Genomic DNA, 19136 nt, shown 5'->3' with positions numbered 1-19136 from the left:
TAAAGCCAGCTGGTGACCAAAAAGTCTTGAGGGTCCCAAAGGTATCTATCTCTAGCATACACTGGCAACAGTGGTCCTTGCCAGTCCACCTACCAGCAGTATGAGCCTCATCCCAGTTTACTCCACTGTACTGATTATAAGGAACAAAATTCAGCAACCTTTCTGGTAGCTCAGCACTACATTTTGTCAACGCTTGTACCCTCCCCTGCAAGTTCAAGCCCTAAGTGAAATCTTAAATACTACCGATGGTAAGGACTGTTTTGATATTTACAGATGATTGTGCCATTTGGAGGGTTTGCATATCATTTTTAAAATGTGTTCTGTATTTTACTTAATGTGTTTTACACATGCTTCAGAGAGGAGCTGAATTTCCTAATTGCTACAAGGTAAGCACATGAATGGAACAGCGCCAGATATTTAATCTGAATCAATGTTGCCTTTGAACTGCACATGAGGAATATTATGTGCCATCTCATAATATCAAAGGAGAGTGATAAATAAGATACATTATGGGGATGGTGTAGTGTTCTCTACCGTATATTTTCTAACGTTTTGACAAGTCCAGTTTTAACTTTCTCAAGGAGTAAGGTTTCTACCACTTCCCTTTTAAAGTTTATTTCACAGTCTGGTAGATCTGTACTGCAGCCTCTTGTTTCTTTTTCTTGTTCTCAGCTGCATTTGAAGCAGTGCTACTCAATCTTTGGGAGAACCTCATTCCTAAAATCAAAATGTGGCTTCTCAAGTTTTAAATAAAACTTCTCCGTAAGAACGACATTCTGTAAGAGGCTATATGGTGCTGAACAAGGAATGGAAACTGGGTGCCAGTTTAGGTGTGTAACTAAAATGAAACCAGTTTGTTTTTCTTCATTAACTTTATTGTTAGTCAATTCAAGAAAACATTAGTATTACTGTAAAATTGAATAATCTAAAATATTAATCCAGATAAGTATAAATATTTCATTTTATCTGGATGAACCTTAGATGCTATCTGGTTATATAAATAATGCAAAAGTAGCCAGCTATGAATAGAACTTTGCATATAGTAATTTGGGAAGAAAAGTAGAAAACTCTTTTGACCAATATTATCTATTTGGGGAAATGTTAGTTATATAATGTTTTAGTGTTTTACATTAGTGCTTTATTTTAGGAATGACCTTTTCTCAAGATTTTTCTGCTCTTCTACTTCAGTATTCAGGATTTCATTATATCAGATATAGCATATTACTCTCCTCTATTTTTATATGTTTCCCTATGGTATTTTTATTCTGAACACGTCACTGTCACTTTCTTAAGAGTGAGAGTGTTTGGTAAAAGTGAAATTAAAGTTAGAGAGATCACATGTCAGTCAGAACTTGTGAAACAGCATTCCATTCTTTGTTTGAAGTTCCACAAGACCATCCGTTTCTGAGGAGACAGTATAAATAGCTGTTCTTTATGCAGTATTACTTTAGTTTAATTTTCACCATAACAGGGAAGACCATAAGGAATCCTGGGTCTAATATATGTCCAATAGCTATTCTTTTGTGCTGTGGTTTCAGAAGTGATACAAAAAACAAGTCTTGTGGATAGGGGGAAGAGGCAGATATGGTATCTCTTGACTTTAGTAAGACTTTTGATACTGATTCTCATGACCTTCTCATAAACAAACTAGGGAGATGCAACCTAGATGGAGCTACTATAAGGTGGGTGCATAACTGGTTGGAAAACCATTCCCAGAGAGTAGTTATCAGTGGTTCACAGTCAAGCTGGAAAGGCATATGAAATGGGGTTCTGCGGGGATCAGTTCTGGGTTTGATTCGGTTCAATATCTTCATGAATGTTTTAGATAATGGCATAGAGAGTACACTTATAAAGTTTGCAGATGATACCAAGCTGGGAGGGATTGCAAGTGCTTTGGAGGATAGGATCGACATTCAAAATGATCTGGACAAACTGGAGAAGTGGTCTGAAGTAAATAGGATGAAATTCAATAAGGACAAATGCAAAGTACTCCGCTTAGGAAGGGACAATCAGTTGCACACATACAAAATGGGAAATGACTGCCTAGGAAGGAGTACTGCGGAAAGGGATCTGGGGGTCATTGTGGCTCACAAGCTAAATATTAGTCAACAGTGTATCACTTTTGCAAAAAAGCAAAGATCATTCTGGGATGTATTAGCAGGAGTGTTGTAAGCAAGACACAAGAAGTAATTATTCCGCTCTACTCTGTGCTGATTAGGCCTCAACTGGAGTATTGTGTCCGGTTCTGGGTGCCACATTTTGGGAAAGATGTAGACAAATTGGAGAGAGTCCAGAGAAGAGCAACAAAAATGATTAAAGGTCTAGAAAACATGATGTATGAGGGAAGATAGAAAAAATTGGGGAACATGATAACAGTTATCAAGTAAATAAAAAGTTGTTGCAAGGAGGAGGGAGAAAAATGGTTCTCTTTAACCTCTGAGGAGAGGACAAAAAGCAATGGTCTTAAATTACAGCCAGGGTGGTTTAGGTTGGACATTAGGAAAAACTTTCTGACTGTCAGGATAGTTAAGCACTGGAATAAATTGCCTAGGGAGGTTGTGGAATCTCCATCATTGGAGATTTTAAAGAGTAGATTAGAAAAAAACCTGTCAGGGATGATCTAGATCAGTGGTTCTCAACCCATGGCCCACTTACGGCCCAGTCAGCACACAACTGCAGCCATTGTGATGTCATCAGAGCTGAAAAGAGGTAGGGCATGAGGGGCACCTGCCCCAGGTGCAGAGCTAGCAGAGAGGGTGTAAAAATGGGGTGATGCAGTATCAGGCCCAGTGGCATCAGCCCCCCCATCCTGGCAGGATTGGGCACAGCAGCATTAGCAGGAGGCCAGGGTACTCAGCTCCCCCACACGCTGCAGGATCACGGGTTCAGTGACACCGGCTGGAGTAGGCTCCCCAGCCCTAGGACAGCAGCAGCTGGCAGACTGCATGGCTGAGCTACCTGCTGCCGAGGTAGGAGACCAGTGGTCACGGGGGCGGGGGTGTAGGGAGGAGGGTGTGGGAAGCAGGGAGGAGGATGCAGGGGGCTAGGATCACGGGAGGGGAGGGGGTGCAGCTGGGTCCTTGGGGACAGACTCTAGGTGTAGGACTGGTGGACTGGCAACAGTCCCTGGATTGGGGGGGGCTAGATACTGGGGCACAGTCCCTAGATGAGGGGGTTGAGAGCTGAGGGGCAGTCTTTGGGGTGGCTTGGGGGGAGTTCCTGGGAGGGGGACGGGATGCTGGAGGGAGCAGTCCCTATGAGGAGGGGCGTTTTGCCCTGGACAGGGCACCCTGGCTCTGCAGGAAAGGCATGTGTGCCAGCCCAGTGTTGGTGGGGTCTGGATGCTGGGGTTGGGTGATGGGGTGGTGTTACCTGGCTGAGCGCAGCCCCTGGGTGGAGGGGGATGGGTATATGGAGGAGAGTCCCTGGCTGTAGGGTGCCCGACACCAGCCAGGGTTCCCCATCTTTGCAAGCAGGCTCTGCAACCGTGCTCTCCGGGCGCTCAGTGCAGCCCTGCTGCCAGAACCGCACGGAAGTGAGGGTGGTAATATACCATGGAATGCCACCCTTACAAATTAAAATTAATTAATTTTAACAGTTAATGTTTTGACTCATTTTGCTGATTTAAAATGCTCTTGGTAGACGTTTGCCAGTGTTGAAATGAAAGCTATATATCGATTTGAATCGTATTGCTCTCATATAGCAAATACTAAACCTTTTTTTTTTTTTTTTTATGGTAGCTGTACAGACAGTATATATATTGTATGGCTGCGGCCCACATAGCACAGAGAGCTGCATATGGGACCCACAATGGTAAATAGGTTGAGAACCATTGCTCTAGATAATACTTAGTCCTGCCATGAGTGAGGGGGACTGGACTAGATGACCTCTCAAGGTCCCTTCCAGTCCTATGATTCTAGGATTAATTAAGATTTGTCATGTTGAAAACTCTAAAAGATCTCAGTCCTGCAATCACTCGCGCAGAGCCCTGATTCAGGAAAGCACGTAAGCACCTGCGTAACTTCCGCAGGAAAGCATGTGCTGAAGGGCTTTCCTGATTGGGGTTACTTTCCTAAATTGAGGTCATAATTAGGAGTAGGGTTGGGCACAGAAATCTCTTTATATAAACAGGGTTTGACATACCACTTCAAGAGGAACTTATGAATTTAGGAATAATCACTGAAGCCCATTGGAGTTTTGCCATAGACTTTAATTGGAACAATGTAAATATACTGGTATTTTATAGCAAAATTGTTTTTCAAGGCCAGATTCCTATCGCATTTAGATCAGTGTAAATCCAAATTAATTCTATTGAATTCAGCAGAGTCACTGAAATACACTTGTGAAATTGATCAGAATTTTTCCTATTTTTTGGGTTGGGGGGGGCCTTACAACCATAATATTCTTATTTACAATATTCTCACCTAATGGACATGAGCAGAATTGAATTCACAAGCACTTTGGAATTCAGATGTTAAAGGGACACAGATGAAAGTGAACAATTGTTGCTAACAATTTGCAGAAGTCAAACCCACCTCTCTTCCTATTACCTCCAAACCACTGTTATGGCTCTGAGCTCAAGTTAAGAAAAAGAAAAAGCAGGATGAAGAAATGCATCATGCATAATGAACTCCCAAATGTGGGCTCTAGCTAAGCACAAGACAGAGCAGATTACACAGCAGAGGACCCTGTCACCCACTTCTGGAGGTCAGCACTGGGGACTAGCAGTTTAGGAAGTGCATGTGGGTAGATGGCCTCTGAAACCCAATAACAATGTGCTGGAGCATAGGTGCCTGCGGGAGCAGAACAATACCCAAAGCGATTAACGTGATCCCTCCTTTCTGAAGAGATAATCTGCCATTTTGTAAGGGAGCAAAAATAGCTATTTTTTGACATAGGGAATCTTTCAAAATAGTGTTAATCAAAAGCTGCAATTTCATTCACAATTAGCATAATCTTTTTAAATATAATTTTCCATGTGATATCATTATTGTACACTGTTTATAGGTTCTACCAAAACAACCACCACCCAGACAACCACCACCCAGACAACCACCACCCAGACAACCACCACCCAGACAACTACATCAGCCACCGTCTCAAAACCCACAACAACCATACAATCGACAGCCAGTGTCACAGTGACCACTTCCAAGACTATGTCTCCTTCCAGCTCTGTAACAGGTATATACTATAGACTGCTGCCTGTTTCCCACAGTGTGCTAACTTACATTCATCTGTTATCTACATCGCTCTGCAGTCTTGAAAGCTTGCTGTAAGTATCTCCAGTTACTTTAGCATTAGGAAAAGGCCATTTGACCCAATGTGCATTTGAAGTTTTTAAATGGCACAACATGTTGGTGAATTCATATTCAGGAAATAAACATGCCAGACTTACAGTTAATTGTAGTTTTATCTGATTGGGCATTTTAGACATGTTTTTCCATTGTTTACGAACTGTAGCATTCAAAATTTCCTTAAAAGAATGAAGAATCTACTGAGTTATTGGTGTAAATCTTGAGTAACTCCACAGAAAGATTTACACAGGTAGAATTGAGGTCAGATTCTGACCTGTCAACACTTAAATAAGAAGGAAGTTTTGTTAAGATGACTTAAGAACTTAGGACTCTGAGTCAGTTTTGAAAATGTTACCTGGGACTTTGAAATGGGCATCCCACTCCTTGAAGACATTTTGAAAATCCAATCCTCAAGCTAAAGTAAGGACAGTGTACTTAAAGGTTAATGTAAGATTTGACTTTATTTTTTTGTTGAGGTATTAGGGGATGGAATTATATCTCATATACTGTGTTAGTGGTGACTCAATATTTTGAGTTCAGAGGCACTTGTGTTTTACAAGAACAGTTAACTAATATGATGGCTTGATTGTTCATGATGGATTAGATCGTTTATACTGACCTACCAGCAGGGTACTTTTTTAGCAGCTGTTCATCAGACCTTCATATGACCAAAATATGTCCTCTCTCTACTGCTATGAAAATTGAAATTGAAATCAACAAAAACATCAGTACAAACATAATAAGTAACAACTATGCATTGGAAAGGAGACACACATTAGATAACATGATAAGTCTCTCTTATCTCTAGCTTCTAGTATTCTTTGTTGATACCAGCTAAGCCAGTCACACTTGATGAGTTCAATTAGTTGATGACTTACAACCTCCAGATGCTGGAGAAGAATTTCCAAGAATTATCTCTGTGCCAATAACAGGGAAAAGCTGTAACGACAACACCATCTTACCATCTGACAACAGTTATACAGTTACCATTCTGTTAGTGTGCTGGCAGTGAAGCCAAGAAAGACTCTACTTGTTTGCTAAAAAGAAGGGCCATTCTCTCTCCTAAATGAGAGCCATGTTGGGTGAAAGCCCGTTATAGAAGATAGCAGGAACTCCGCAGGAGGCTAAAGAACTCAGTTTCTGTCTTTCTGTCATTCCTTCAGTTCTGTTTTATCTAAAGGCAATAATTCAGTCTGGGAGAGGATTTCATCATAAGTGCCAAATCTAAATTTCCAGTTGAACTCAACTAATATTCTAAATAACCTGTTTTCGCCCAATACAGCTCCTGTGCATAACAATTCCACTTTGGAAGTATAGGCCCTAATGATCTTATTTAATACCACATACCTGGATGGGTTATTGGCGGCAGGGGTTGAATTTGGGACTGCTAGATCTAAACACATGAGCCTCTACTCCCTGAGCTCAAAGACCTAGCTCTGTTAGCCAAGACTGTAACAGACTCATGAACCCTTATGTGTGGCCAGGCACCAGTAGAGGGGGACAGTGTGCCACACTGAGTGAGTTACACTTCATATGAGTACAAGTTGTCAAATGTGAACATAAAGCTGTCAGTGTCAATGTTTCCTAGCAGGCAGCTGCTGACCCAAACCACTTTCACCATTGACACATTGACACTTACAAGCAGATCAATGTGCTTCAAGTTAGGTGAAGTCTTTTAACATGGGAAGTGCCTGTTAACCTCAGCAAGTGCCATCACACATTTGGTTGGCCACATCAGCTTAAACTGCATCTTTTGATTGGGATGTTCGATTGGTTAAACCACTCTGGGATTGGAATCTGCCTGGGCGAAGGTGTGGGGTGAGTTACCCAGGTGCATGATCTCTGGGACAGGAATCTGTCGTAGGTGGATGGTGATTGTGCAGGTTTCCGTTGGGCCGAATAGCTGTATCTACATGTGGGAAACCCAGTTTTCCTAACCCACTGAGTTAGGAGTTAAGGCTGAGTCTTGATTCAGGTAGACTAGTAGTTTCTAAGGAAAAGTGTATGGTAAGAATATATCATAGCTCAGGAATCTATGGAAATGAATATTCAATTATGATTGATCAGTTTGTGTTTGCTGTTCCAAAATTCCAGCCTTCCTGTAGATCTCTGGAAAGCACCAACCTTGAAGAGAGTTTGTCGTGCTTTCCACTCCATGCCTGGCAAGCTCCACTGACTGGGGCAGAAAGAGGTGTTGAGGTAGAGGGAGTTGCCTGCCAATTGGACTCTTACCAGCCCCTGTGCAAGTGTATAAGGGAGCAGAGCGGCTCCTAGTGCCATCCTCCTCACTCACTGTGTGTGCTGAAGCTGGCCAGAATCTGGCACTTAAGAATGTGGCTCTGGGTTCCAGTGGAGTTGGTTGATATTTTACCAGCAGCACAGTATAAAGTCATCACCTGAGGTCCTCAGATGATATTATGATTGGGCAGAGGGTATATAAGAACCTAGACATAGAGAACTGCAGTCACAGTACATTACAGCAAAAGTTATAAGCGTCATAAAAACTTTCTTTTTGTTTTCTTCTTAGCCACGCCAAAATCTGCAGCTGTGCTATCCAGAACCTCCAGATTTGATGTGGGCAGTTTTTTCGGTGGCATTGTGCTGACACTTGGAATGCTAGCCATTCTCTATGTTGGGTGTAAAACATATCACTCGAGAAGAGGTGTTCAGTACAGAACCATGTAAGTTTTTTGGAGGCGTGTTCCCCTGTTAATTTGTTGGTTTCTTGTTGGAAATGAAGAGAAGAAAATGCTCTACTTTCTTGTTCAATGCAGATTTTTTTTAAAAAGGCAGGCCAGTATCTCAGCCGCTTAGAGCCTTCATCAGTTTCACCTCAACTGATCCTCATTTATTCATGGGGCCTATTTTTTATTGGGGATTTTCTTGCTTAGATTTTAAGCTACTTGTTTGTACAGTGTCGAGCACAATCACCATTATGCTAGGCACTGCAATAATACAAATAAATAATAATTCTAATCTGTTCTATAAATTCCTTTCTTACTCCCCTGCCCTTTAGCTAATCTAAATTCATTCATTCTGGTTTTTTGTTGTCCTTATTTATGTCCCTGAAAGTTCTGACGGATTCTAATCTTGTTCCTGTTTCCTTCTCCATTTCCACTATAGGGTTAGGGTTGGGTTTTTTGGGGGGTGGAGGGGTTACCCCTAAAATCTTTTGAGAAGTTCCTCAGAAAGATATATTGATGATCTCTTGTTCTCTGCATTCTTCTTTTGCGTAGTGCTGTTACGCTGTAATTGTGCTGCCTTTTAGAACCTCCAGCCCTCTTCCAGAATTTTGCATGTTAATATTTACTAGAATTCTTCACTGCTGAATATTTCTTCCATGAACTCTGATGCCTGAAGAATTCTCTCTCTCACCAACACCCTTATCTCTCCCTCACACCTGCACACTCACCAGTCCTATCATTTCTTCGTAGTATGCGTATAGCTACTCTTCCTCTACTTTCCTCTCTATCCCTCCTGTACTTATTGTAACCTATCTGTGGTGACATTCCCACTAGCTGAATGTTCAATAAATAATCATTTGTCAACACTTTTATTTCTTCTTCCTAGTTTCTCATTCCTTTCCATCTGCGTATAGACGCTTTTGACGGTACTTTTTCTTATTCTTCATTTTCTGTAGTAGAGTATTTCTACCTTCTATGTTCTCCTGGATGTGTTGGATGCACATGCCAGATTCTTGGAATTAAATGACTATCCCTCTTTCCCCCTTACAGTCTACCATAATTTACAGACTGGCTAACAAGCCAGTTTTGAATCCAGGGTTTATTACCCCACCTGCTTAAGCAAAGACTGTCTAAATCAGTCATCTGTCATCACAGAAAGCATTCCAATGATCTATAGCCAACATTTACAAACTTAGGCCTAACTTTGGGCACTCGTGTTTGAAAATGTTGAAATGAACCTCAAATCCTCCCCTCTACAATATAGGCACATCCACTGGTTTGTCTCCTATCTTATTCTTTGCTCTCCAAGAGATCACATGTATTGAGTCTGCCTTCAGGTCTCTTCCCAAATCCCTGAAGTCAAATAACTTGGTCTTTTGTTTGTCTTACCTAACACTCCCTTCGCTTGTTCCTATATGGGTTAGAGTTAGTGGAAATGCCCCTATCATTTTCCAGGTTTCTCATCACATGCATTATCAGATCATAGAATCATAGGCTTGGAAGGGACCTTGAGAGGTCATCTAGTCCAATCCCCTGCACACATGGCAGGACTAAGTATTAGGATCCTTCATCCTGGTACCTATTTCTTTATATGGGTCACATCTTGGGCTGGGTTCCTTGCTGCAGAGTAGGGGTGTGCAAACTACAGCCCGTGGGCTGGATCCGGCCCCTAGGGGCTTTGGATCCGGCCTGCGGGATTGCCACCGCTGTCATACCACGCCACTTCAGGAAGCAGCCACGCCATTTCCCTGCAGCCCCTGGGGGTGGGGCTGGGGGAGCACAGAGCTCCGCACACTGCTTTTGCCTGTGGGTACCTCCCCCAAAGCTCCCATTGGCCAGGAACAGGTTACCGCGGCCAGTGGGAGCTTCGCAGGAGGTACCAACGGGTGAGGGAAACATGCAGAGCCCTCTGCGCCCCCCCTCCCCCCCAGGGGCCGCGCAGGGACGTGGTGCCCACCACTTCCCGGAGTTGCGTGGTGCAGGGCCAGGGCAGGCAGGGAGCCTGCCCTGGCCCCGGTGCGTGCCGCTGCCACCCCGGAGCCGCTCTAGGTAAGCGGTGCCGGGCCGGAGCCTGAACCCCTCCTGCACCCCGCACCCCAACTCCCTGCCCTGAGCCCCCTGCCACATCCCACACCCCTCCTGCACCCCAACCCCCTGACCTGAGCCCCTCCTGCACTCCACATCCCTCCTGCACCCTAACCCCCTTTCCTGAGCCCCCTCATAAACCCCGCAACCCTCCTCTGCCCCAACCCCTTGCCCTGAGCCCCTTCCTGCACACTGCACCCCCGCACTTCACCCCCGCACCCTAAGCCCCTGCCATGGCCCTGCAAGCAATTTCCCCACCCAGATGTGGCCCTCAGGCCAAAAAGTTTGCCCACCCCTGCTGTAGAGTCACTAATTAGGATCACTTGCCTCTGCTTTCTTTTTTAATCCCATGCAGTACTTGTTTCTTAGTCAGTGATCAGGATACTGCATATTTTTGGTTTATTAGAGCTATGTTACTCATTCTTGTAGGGGAACAACAGCTATTTTGTCAGGACATATTTGAACTGTATCAGTTCAGAGAATGTCTTTTGCTTTTCTTACTAAGCTGCTTTCTCTCTTTTTTTCATTGTGCACTACTGCCCAAACTGTAATCTCACCCTGGGGAGTTAGACCCTCTTGGTCAGAAGCTGGAACATCTTTACACTGGATTGCCTTACTCCCTATGGTTTCCATTCTCCGTGTCAGTTGAAGGTGTTTGTTTTACTTGCAGTGAATTGTTGGAACTTGATAGTGTCAAAAGAAAAGGAGTACTTGTGGCAGCTTAGAGACTAACCAATTTATTTGAGCATAAGCTTTCGTGAGCTACAGCTCACTTCATCGGATGCATGCTGTGGAAAGTATAGAAGATCTTTTTATACACACAAAGCATGAAAAAATGGGCGTTTACCACTACAAAAGATTCCCCCCACCCCACACACAAACCCACTCTCCTGTTGGTAATAGCTTATCTAAAGTGATCACTCTCCTTACAATGTGTATGATAATCAAGGTGGGCCATTTCCAGCACAAATCCAGGGTTTAACAAGAACCTCTGGGGGGGAAAAACAAGGGGAAATAGGTTACCCTGCATAATGACTTAGCCACTCCCAGTCTCTATTCAAGCCTAAGTTAATTGTATCCAATTTGCAAATGAATTCCAATTCAACATAAGCTATTACCAGCAGGAGAGTGGGGTGGGGGGAGAGAAAACCTTTTGTAGTGGTAAACACCCATTTTTTCATGCTTTGTGTGTATAAAAAGATCTTCTATACTTTCCACAGTATGCATCCGATGAAGTGAGCTGTAGCTCACGAAAGCTTATGCTCAAATAAATTGGTTAGTCTCTAAGGTGCCACAAGTACTCCTTTTCTTTTTGCGAATACAGACTAACACGGCTGTTACTCTGATAGTGTCAAGGGATTCTGGTACATCTCCCTCTTTTGAATTCTGTTTGCTGGTCACAGGATCCATTGAGTCACGGCTCCACCCCCTCCTTATTATCAGTGACTCTTCCAACACCCCACTGTTCAGCCAGCCTCCACCAACCATCTCCAAACAAAGAAGCACATACAAGAATCATCAACTAGCTCTTATTTTCAGCTATTCCTTTCCCAGTATTGCCAACCCTAAGCATTCAAAAATCATGTTTCAGCCCCTTCTTCCCCCCCACAACCCCAAGATCATAAGATTAGCTTAAAAATCATGATGTTAAAAAATGGGCATTCTTTTTATGTGCCTTTTGTTTTTTGAGTCTTTTGATTAGTGCATTTTAACCTTTTCTCCACAACAATGAGGACTAGAAACATCTTTGTTTTAAATGAAAGCTGAGATGCCTCATGTACTCACATGACTCCAGGGGGTGGGCTTTGAGAATAACATCATATCTTGTGGAAGTCGTCATGAAATTGGGAGTTGGCAACGCTGCTTTTCAAAGCACTGTAGCATTAGTTGCCCCTGTCCTTTCACAAGAATCGCTCGACGGAATACTCCTCTCTGATTTTACTCTCCTCTGTTTTTAAAAACGGTCTTGTCTTTATTTTTCTTGTTAGACCTGTGTGGACATTTAGGAAATAATGACCCCATTGTCAAAAAAGCTATTGATAAAAGGCAGGTAAAATGAGGTACTTGATCGATTGGAACATATGATATACCAATTAGTGAGTGAAATGCACCCTGGAAGTTAAGGGCTGGTTAATGAACCTATCAAATGAGTAAAATCTCCAGTTACTCACACCCCTTTCAAAACAGAAGTATTAGACAAGTAGGAGAAAAAAAACAAGTGTTTCTCAGAAGTGGTGTCCTGGTAGTTGCCATTTGGCATCTTTAAGGCCAAATGCTAGGAAAATCTAGAAGAAATTGGAGAAAATATAAAGAACAGATATCAAGTGCCTTATTTTCAGCGCAGCTGAGCGCCAGCAGATCCCTCCTGGACTTCAATTGGAGTTTTGGATGCTCAGCACTTCCCAAAGTCAAGGCCGAAAAGGATAACACAACTGTAAGCAAGAAGCAGTGCAGGTTTATAGCAACAAACCAGGCTAAATAAACGTAATTGTTTTTTCTGATAACATTTCAAAATTATTGATTAAAGAGAAGGTAGATGACGATCTGCCACCAAAACTCTCAATGCCGTCAACCATTATTATACATCAGACAGTTTATTTTGATTACAAGTTCTCCATCATGAGCAAAGCAGCTAATGCAGGCAGTTATTACACATCAAGAAATTTGTTATCAGAATGCCCTATATTAAAATCCTGTTATTTATTAATAATTATTTTTATTGCAGTAAGACCTATAGATCCCACCCCAATTGTACTCGGCACAATACAAACGTAACAAAGAGATGATCTCTGCTCTGAAGAGTGTACAATCTATGGGTCAATGGAGGCATTCTTTTTCTAAAGCCCATGTATTTAAAAAGGGAGCATCAGATAGGTCCAATCCTATATTCTTTGGCTGTGTGCAGCAAGAAAAAATGTTCTCTTTGTGTGCTGATGACATACTTGTTGTTTCTCTTAGTTTGTGTAGCTCCTGGGGTCATGTCTATCGGTAGTAAATAAAACACCAAGTAAAACATTTGATGTGTAATAGCAATTGAAGTCACAGGAGAGTTGGGTGAACAAGACATGCAGAATCCAAGTGTTTTGTTTGTCCAAATAATACACTGTTAGCCATTTGTTTCAAAATGTTTACCTGCCCCAAAAAGGGTATCTGCATTTGATTGGTGTTTTCAGAAACCATTATTTAAAAAAATGCAATCCAGTAGATAAATTCATGTAGGATTAACACCAGAAAATCGTCTTGTTTGTTTTTAAATAATTTCATTTTTGAGACTAAAAAGGAAGAGAAAGAAATAGGGTGAATAGCTTCAATCACTAATATAGGCGAGGGAAGACAGAATAAAATGTACCCATTATGAACTTTGGTAGTTAGTTAGCTAGACGAATGAAATATGAAAACACTGCAATGTCTTATATGTTGAGCAAGGCTTAAGGCATGTGGTGAAAGGTAAGTGTTTTAACATCAGGCCTGGTTCTGAGAAGCACTAACAGAAAATCCCATACAGGCATTGTGGGTGCTCAGCACTTGACAGGATGAGTGCCTTTATTAGCAAATAACCCTTGCTAGCAGTAAAGTGGGTCATGACATTCTGAAACTTTTGATATTGTATTGTAGACCATTGATGCTTTTGCAAATGATTAATTACCGTGTTTCTGTTACAGTGATGAACATGATGCTATCATTTAAAGATACTTCAGAGAAGACAGTGGGGAAATTCCACCCGATCACTGCTTTTAGAACGTCTATTTGAAAAAGTTTTTTTCCTTTCATAAAGATAGTCCCAATCTCTAATGCATCCATAGATCTGATCCTGCACAGTGTCAAGATCTTCCCAAGCACCGTGAGCTCCCATTTATTGCAATGGGAGCTGGAGGAAGTTAGCACTTTGCAGAAACATGCCCTGTTGTTGATGCAATTAAAAAAAAATCTTTAACGTTCATTACCTAATGATGAACTGAAATGCTTTTTAAAATAAATGCATACAAACTTTGAGATACCAAATCATTACCATAACATACCATGTGACATTAAAATTGTGAATACATTGGATTATTGCCTACATACTCCATAAATGCGGGTGGCTCTACTTCAGGTACAACAGGCTGAAAAAATACTAGTCGCAGTTAAGGAAAAATGCAATAGGCTTGGCAGGTTAACTACAAGAGGACGTGACTTTGCTACTATTTTGTATTAAAATGTATTTATTTGTAACTTGAAACTTGGGGTGAACTTTTGTTAATGATTTGGGAACCTCAGACTTTGTTTTTTAACAAAAATATTTCAGTTCAGTGCTGATGCTAGTAAAGGGATGTGAGATTATTCCAATTTATCAAATTACGATTCATAATGTTGTAAACTATCCAGAACAGGATGATAGAAAACGTACTTAAAATATAGTCTACCGATGATCAGTGATCTGTGGACATATTCCCAGAGACTACTCGTAACTGTTGATAGTGGGGGGACACAATGTAAAGGTTCTGGTGGTATGCAGCGGGGTTCAGAGCAGAGCATATAAATCCTGGCAGAAATCTGAAGGGGCATGTGACCCTGTGTGCTCCTTCCACCACATTACCTCTGGGTCTGCAGAATAAAATATAGTGAGAATCAAGCTGTGGGGAACTGGGAGGGGGAGGAGATACAGTCCATGACAGTACTTCTCTCTTATGAAGTGGTCTACAAGTTGAAATGGGCTAGATGATCATTATAATATACAGGTTTTATTTAGAATTAAATTAGTGATTCATATCCAGCAAGTCACAATGGTATAATTGAGATAAAATTGTATTTTTTTTTAAAAAAGGCTTGTCTCCTACTATGAATATGAAGATTTCCACTGAAAATTATTCTAGCTTGAATGTAATTTAAAATCCCTGCTTTGTTTTATTCGGAAGCTTTATACAGGATTTCTAGTAGGATTTTAGGAAGAGTTGGGAGTAACTCTCCAAATACGAGTGGTAAAATATAATATGTAGGATAGCATTTAAAATATATATCTATGCCCTACATTCTTAAAATTGTTTGCAGGACCTGGTGCTGCTGTACTTACACATTATGATCTAGTCCGGGGTGGCCAACCTGTGGCTCCGGAGCCACATGTGGCTCTTCAGAAGTTAATATGCGGCTCCTTGTATAGGCACCGACTCTGAGGCTGTAGCTACAGCTGCCAGCTTTCCAGTGTGCCGGGGGGTACTCACTGCTCAACCCCTGGCTTTGCCACAAGTCCTGCCCCCACTCCACCCCTTCCTGCCGCCTCCCCTCAGCCTACCGTGCCCTCGCTCCTTGCCCCCAGAGCCTCCTGCATACCACGAAACAGCTGATTGGGAGGTGCGAGGAGGGAGGTGCTGATCGGTGGGGCTGCCGGAGGGTGAGAGGCGCTGGGAACGGGGGTGGGGGAGCCTATGGGGGGCTGCTGACATATTATTGTGGCTCTTTGGCAATGTACATTGATAAATTCTGGCTCCTTCTCAGGCTCAGGTTGGCCACCCCTGATCTAGTCCAAAGTCCATTGAAGTCAATGAAAAGACTCCCATTGGGTGATATCAACAGACTTTGAATCAGATCTTTATTTCATAGGGAGTCATAAATAAGGGGCCTGACACTGATTTGTAATTCCCTTCCCATTTACACTGGTATAATTGTATTGACCTCAGTGGATATAATCCTGATTTACACTGATATAAGAAGATTCGTGTGAGGCTCAAAGACTGCAAATTTGGATATTTAGAATATTTCAGCAGCAGTCAGCTAATGTTCAATCCCAATCAGTTTCCCTTTGCAGCTGGCCCTGTATGGAAAAGTGCCTCTGATGGAGAGCTGCTTTGGTGGTTACTACTAATGATAATTCACCATCCAAGACACAACCACGTAGGTATTAGACAGCTATTGGAAAGTTTGCCCAGGGGCATTTTTGCATGCAAGGTGGCCATTAGTGTATGATGCAGCACTTTGGTAGAAACAGGTCTTATACCAGTTACTATTTTGTTTAGAAATGTTTCACTCTTTTAAGTCTTGCACTTTCACAGGATTTTATTTAAAAAAAAAAAAAAAAAAATCTGTCCTAAATACAAAATTCTTTCTGTATATGATAAGATCTAGGCCTGCAAACCTTTCCTGCTGTGGGCAGTCCTTACTCATGCACTCCCTTTGCAATCAGTAGAGTTACTTGTTTGCGTACTCCCAGGAGGAAGGGTTTGCAGGGCTATGCCATTAAAACTTTTTTTTTCTCTTGTTTAAAAAAAAATTTAAGTATTTTAAGTGATTATTAATTTCACTGTTTTGGGGGAGAACCTTGCCTTTTTCTTTTTATATGTGTATATATAAAGACTATAGCTAAACTTTACCAGTTTGCAAATTATTGTTCTACAGAATTTTTTTTGTAGTTACCCAGAGTTTTACTGTATTAAGTGCTACTCAGTAGAGTTACTGAGATCCTCTGACCTCTGTTGTGCAGATAAATATTAAAATGAAATGTTTGCCTTTATTACCAGAATGTCAGGTCCAATGTATTTTTGATTTTATTAAACAGTGTTTTAATTCCTTAAGAATCATTCCCCAAAAAAATGTTGGATGAAAATGTCAATTTACAATATACAGGTGTTTAATGATCCGCTTTTTAGATGGTAGAACACAAGAGTTTAATTTTTTGCCAGAACTTCTGTAGTTTGAAATACATTTTATTTTATTGTTTGGAGTTTGTGTGTAGAAAACAATATTAATGTCTGCAGTTAAGATATAGCAGTAAATGATGCAAAGGAAAGTTAAATTCCTTTAGGTGTGTGTATACTGTAGGAAGTGAAAATTGAGTCCTACTCACCCTTAAGGTTCAGAATTTACATTCTAATGAAAGGGAAATGGATTTCAGCCTTGTGGTCAGTTGACTGTTAATAATACTAGTCAGATAATGACAGAACTCTTTGCTATACCATAATATGTGTAAAGTACATACATAGACCTCAGTCCTGCAAGTTGCTCCATGTTTGTGGTCACTTGTACCCAGATGCAGGTGAACTTGAATTCATTGGGACACCATGTAGATACAGGGGTCTACCCATATGGAGTAACTTGAAGAATTAAGAACAGCTTAAAATGCACAGCTGTTTAACTAACCTGATTGTCTGAACATTGCTAACCCTCTATGCCTATCCTATGGACACACAGCTGATCTGTGGCAAAAAGGGGATTACATCCCAGCCCTGTGCTCAGCCCTCTAGGCTGTGTTGCCTTATTGTAGAGCTGTTTGAACTTATCTACTCTGGAAATGTTATAGCTGCATTGTGAGAACATACGATAGAAAGTTCCCAAGATCTCACAATGCATCCATTCTGGAAATGTTATAAGAATATGCAGGTAGTCTCTGAGTTGTAAAACTGGTTGCCTTATAATGAAATACGAGATGTTAAAGCCTCAATTCAACAAAACACTTAAGCACATGCTTAACAACCATTAACATCAATGGGACTTATGCATATATTTACATGCATTATTGAATCAGTGTCTAAGAAAACTAGAATAAACAGTGGCTCAATCTCTCTGCACAATTATTTTGGCCCCTCCCTCCCCCTGGAAGGAGAATAATAAGTTGAAAGATGTTCTTCCTTTTGTCATCAAATACTCTTTCCTTTCAGAATCTAAAATAAGTTGCCTTGAAAGTTAAGTGCTGCCTTGCATCCAATGTGTTTTAAAAAGCGGGGGAGAAAGAAAACTACAGTGCAGGCATCAGATTTGAGATTTTAAATGCTCATGGCTATTCAAATGACTTCCTTCAGTTTTGGCTTGAGCTTTTGATCTTAATGTGATGTACAAAATGAGCCTATGGTGTACCTTCAGACATTATTCAAATTACTTGTATGCAAAATTTCTAATCAAAATGTATATAAGGGGAAAAAACATGTTGGGTTTTTTCCCACACTGGTAACTTATAAAAGGGCAATCTGTTTTTGCTCAAACTTCCATTTAGTAAAAAAAAAGAAAGAAAGAAAAGAAAAATTTGGACTGAGACCAAAATTGGACCACAAAAGGAATCTGAGAATTATGGGTCTCTGTGGATGTTATAATAATGCAAAGAATTTTCAAAGCCAACAACAAAAAACAGGCAGGGCTAGAGTTTGTTATTCCAGGGTTTTTTTAACCCCTGTATGTTTGCCTTATTTTTTCTTTTGTAAAGTGTTTATGCTTCACTTAAACGAAATTCACCTTTTGTCAGACCCAGTGGCCAAATCATAGCCTGAAAATTCTGCTCTCCCTTATATGCACAGCATTCCCATTTTCCACACCTCGCAGGAGAACAGGATCTCAACCGAATTATATTATGTAGGTTTCAGAGGACATCTTTCCTCAAAACAAAAGTCTGTCCCTTCTAATTTGAATTATTATGTGATTTTTAGAAACCGTTTGCAATTTTCATTCTCCAGCTTTATCATAATGAGATCCACCAGGCCAACACTTAAGCTGAAGCTAGCTGCTGTGATTTTTTTCCTCTGACTGCAAGTGTTCTTGTAGGCCTCTATTTAATCTTGCATTTCAGTGGCGTTCCTGCTTTTTGAGGCATGTACTTGCATAGCTGTTTCACCCTGTTGCTCTATTTTTATCTTCTGGAAATGGAAAATTACTGACTTTACTTCTCTGAAGATAGTGTAACAGGATTCTCACTTCTGTGTTTCAGCTTCCTAGGGCAAAATCTGAAGCATATCCCCAAACTGTTAAGATAAGTCCCTAAACCACTGTAACAGTGGGGTGCAAGAGCCTAGTTATGTAGCAGTTGCATACCTCCTGCTCAGCTTAACCTCTGACCTTGGAGCTTTCCAGTTGGTTTCTTATTGGGCAGGGGCAGAACTCCCAAAGGAAGTAAGGCAAGCAACAAAGGCTGGAAGATCTTCTTTAAAAAAAAAAAATGAAAACCAACTAGTATTTTCTCTATAAATATAACACTCCCACCCCCCATCGCTAGTGGGGAGGAAGGCAGGTGAGTGAAAAGCCTGTCAGAACAGTTTCAAAGGAAACAGAATTACAGGTACATAACTTTTCCCTTCTCAAAACATAGTACCTGAGTGGAGTCACACCCCTGGAG

The 19136-nt window shown here is 41.3% G+C and overlaps 1 protein-coding gene across 3 annotated transcripts in view; it reads left to right on the top strand.

The window, feature by feature from the left end:
• The window catches only part of TMEM123 (transmembrane protein 123), a 33968-nt gene extending 17409 nt beyond the window's left edge, over positions 1-16559 (top strand). For 2 of the 3 annotated variants that reach the window (XM_027819802.3, XM_043529528.1), the window contains 3 exons: positions 5008-5184; positions 7825-7978; positions 13729-16559. In XM_027819802.3, coding sequence (XP_027675603.2) covers positions 5008-5184; positions 7825-7978; positions 13729-13753 — 356 coding nt within the window. In that variant the 3' untranslated portion in view covers positions 13754-16559. Of the gene's footprint in view, positions 1-5007; positions 5185-7824; positions 8091-13728 lie in introns of all 3 variants that reach the window. The other variant, XR_006286025.1, reaches the window with a different exon arrangement.
• Positions 16560-19136: the final 2577 nt, after the last annotated feature.

Source organism: Chelonia mydas, chromosome 1, assembly GCF_015237465.2.
Source record: "Chelonia mydas isolate rCheMyd1 chromosome 1, rCheMyd1.pri.v2, whole genome shotgun sequence".
Taxonomy (NCBI): Eukaryota; Metazoa; Chordata; order Testudines; family Cheloniidae; genus Chelonia; species Chelonia mydas.
Note: the sequence above shows the minus strand (reverse complement) of the source record. Positions and strands in the feature narration are given on the sequence as shown.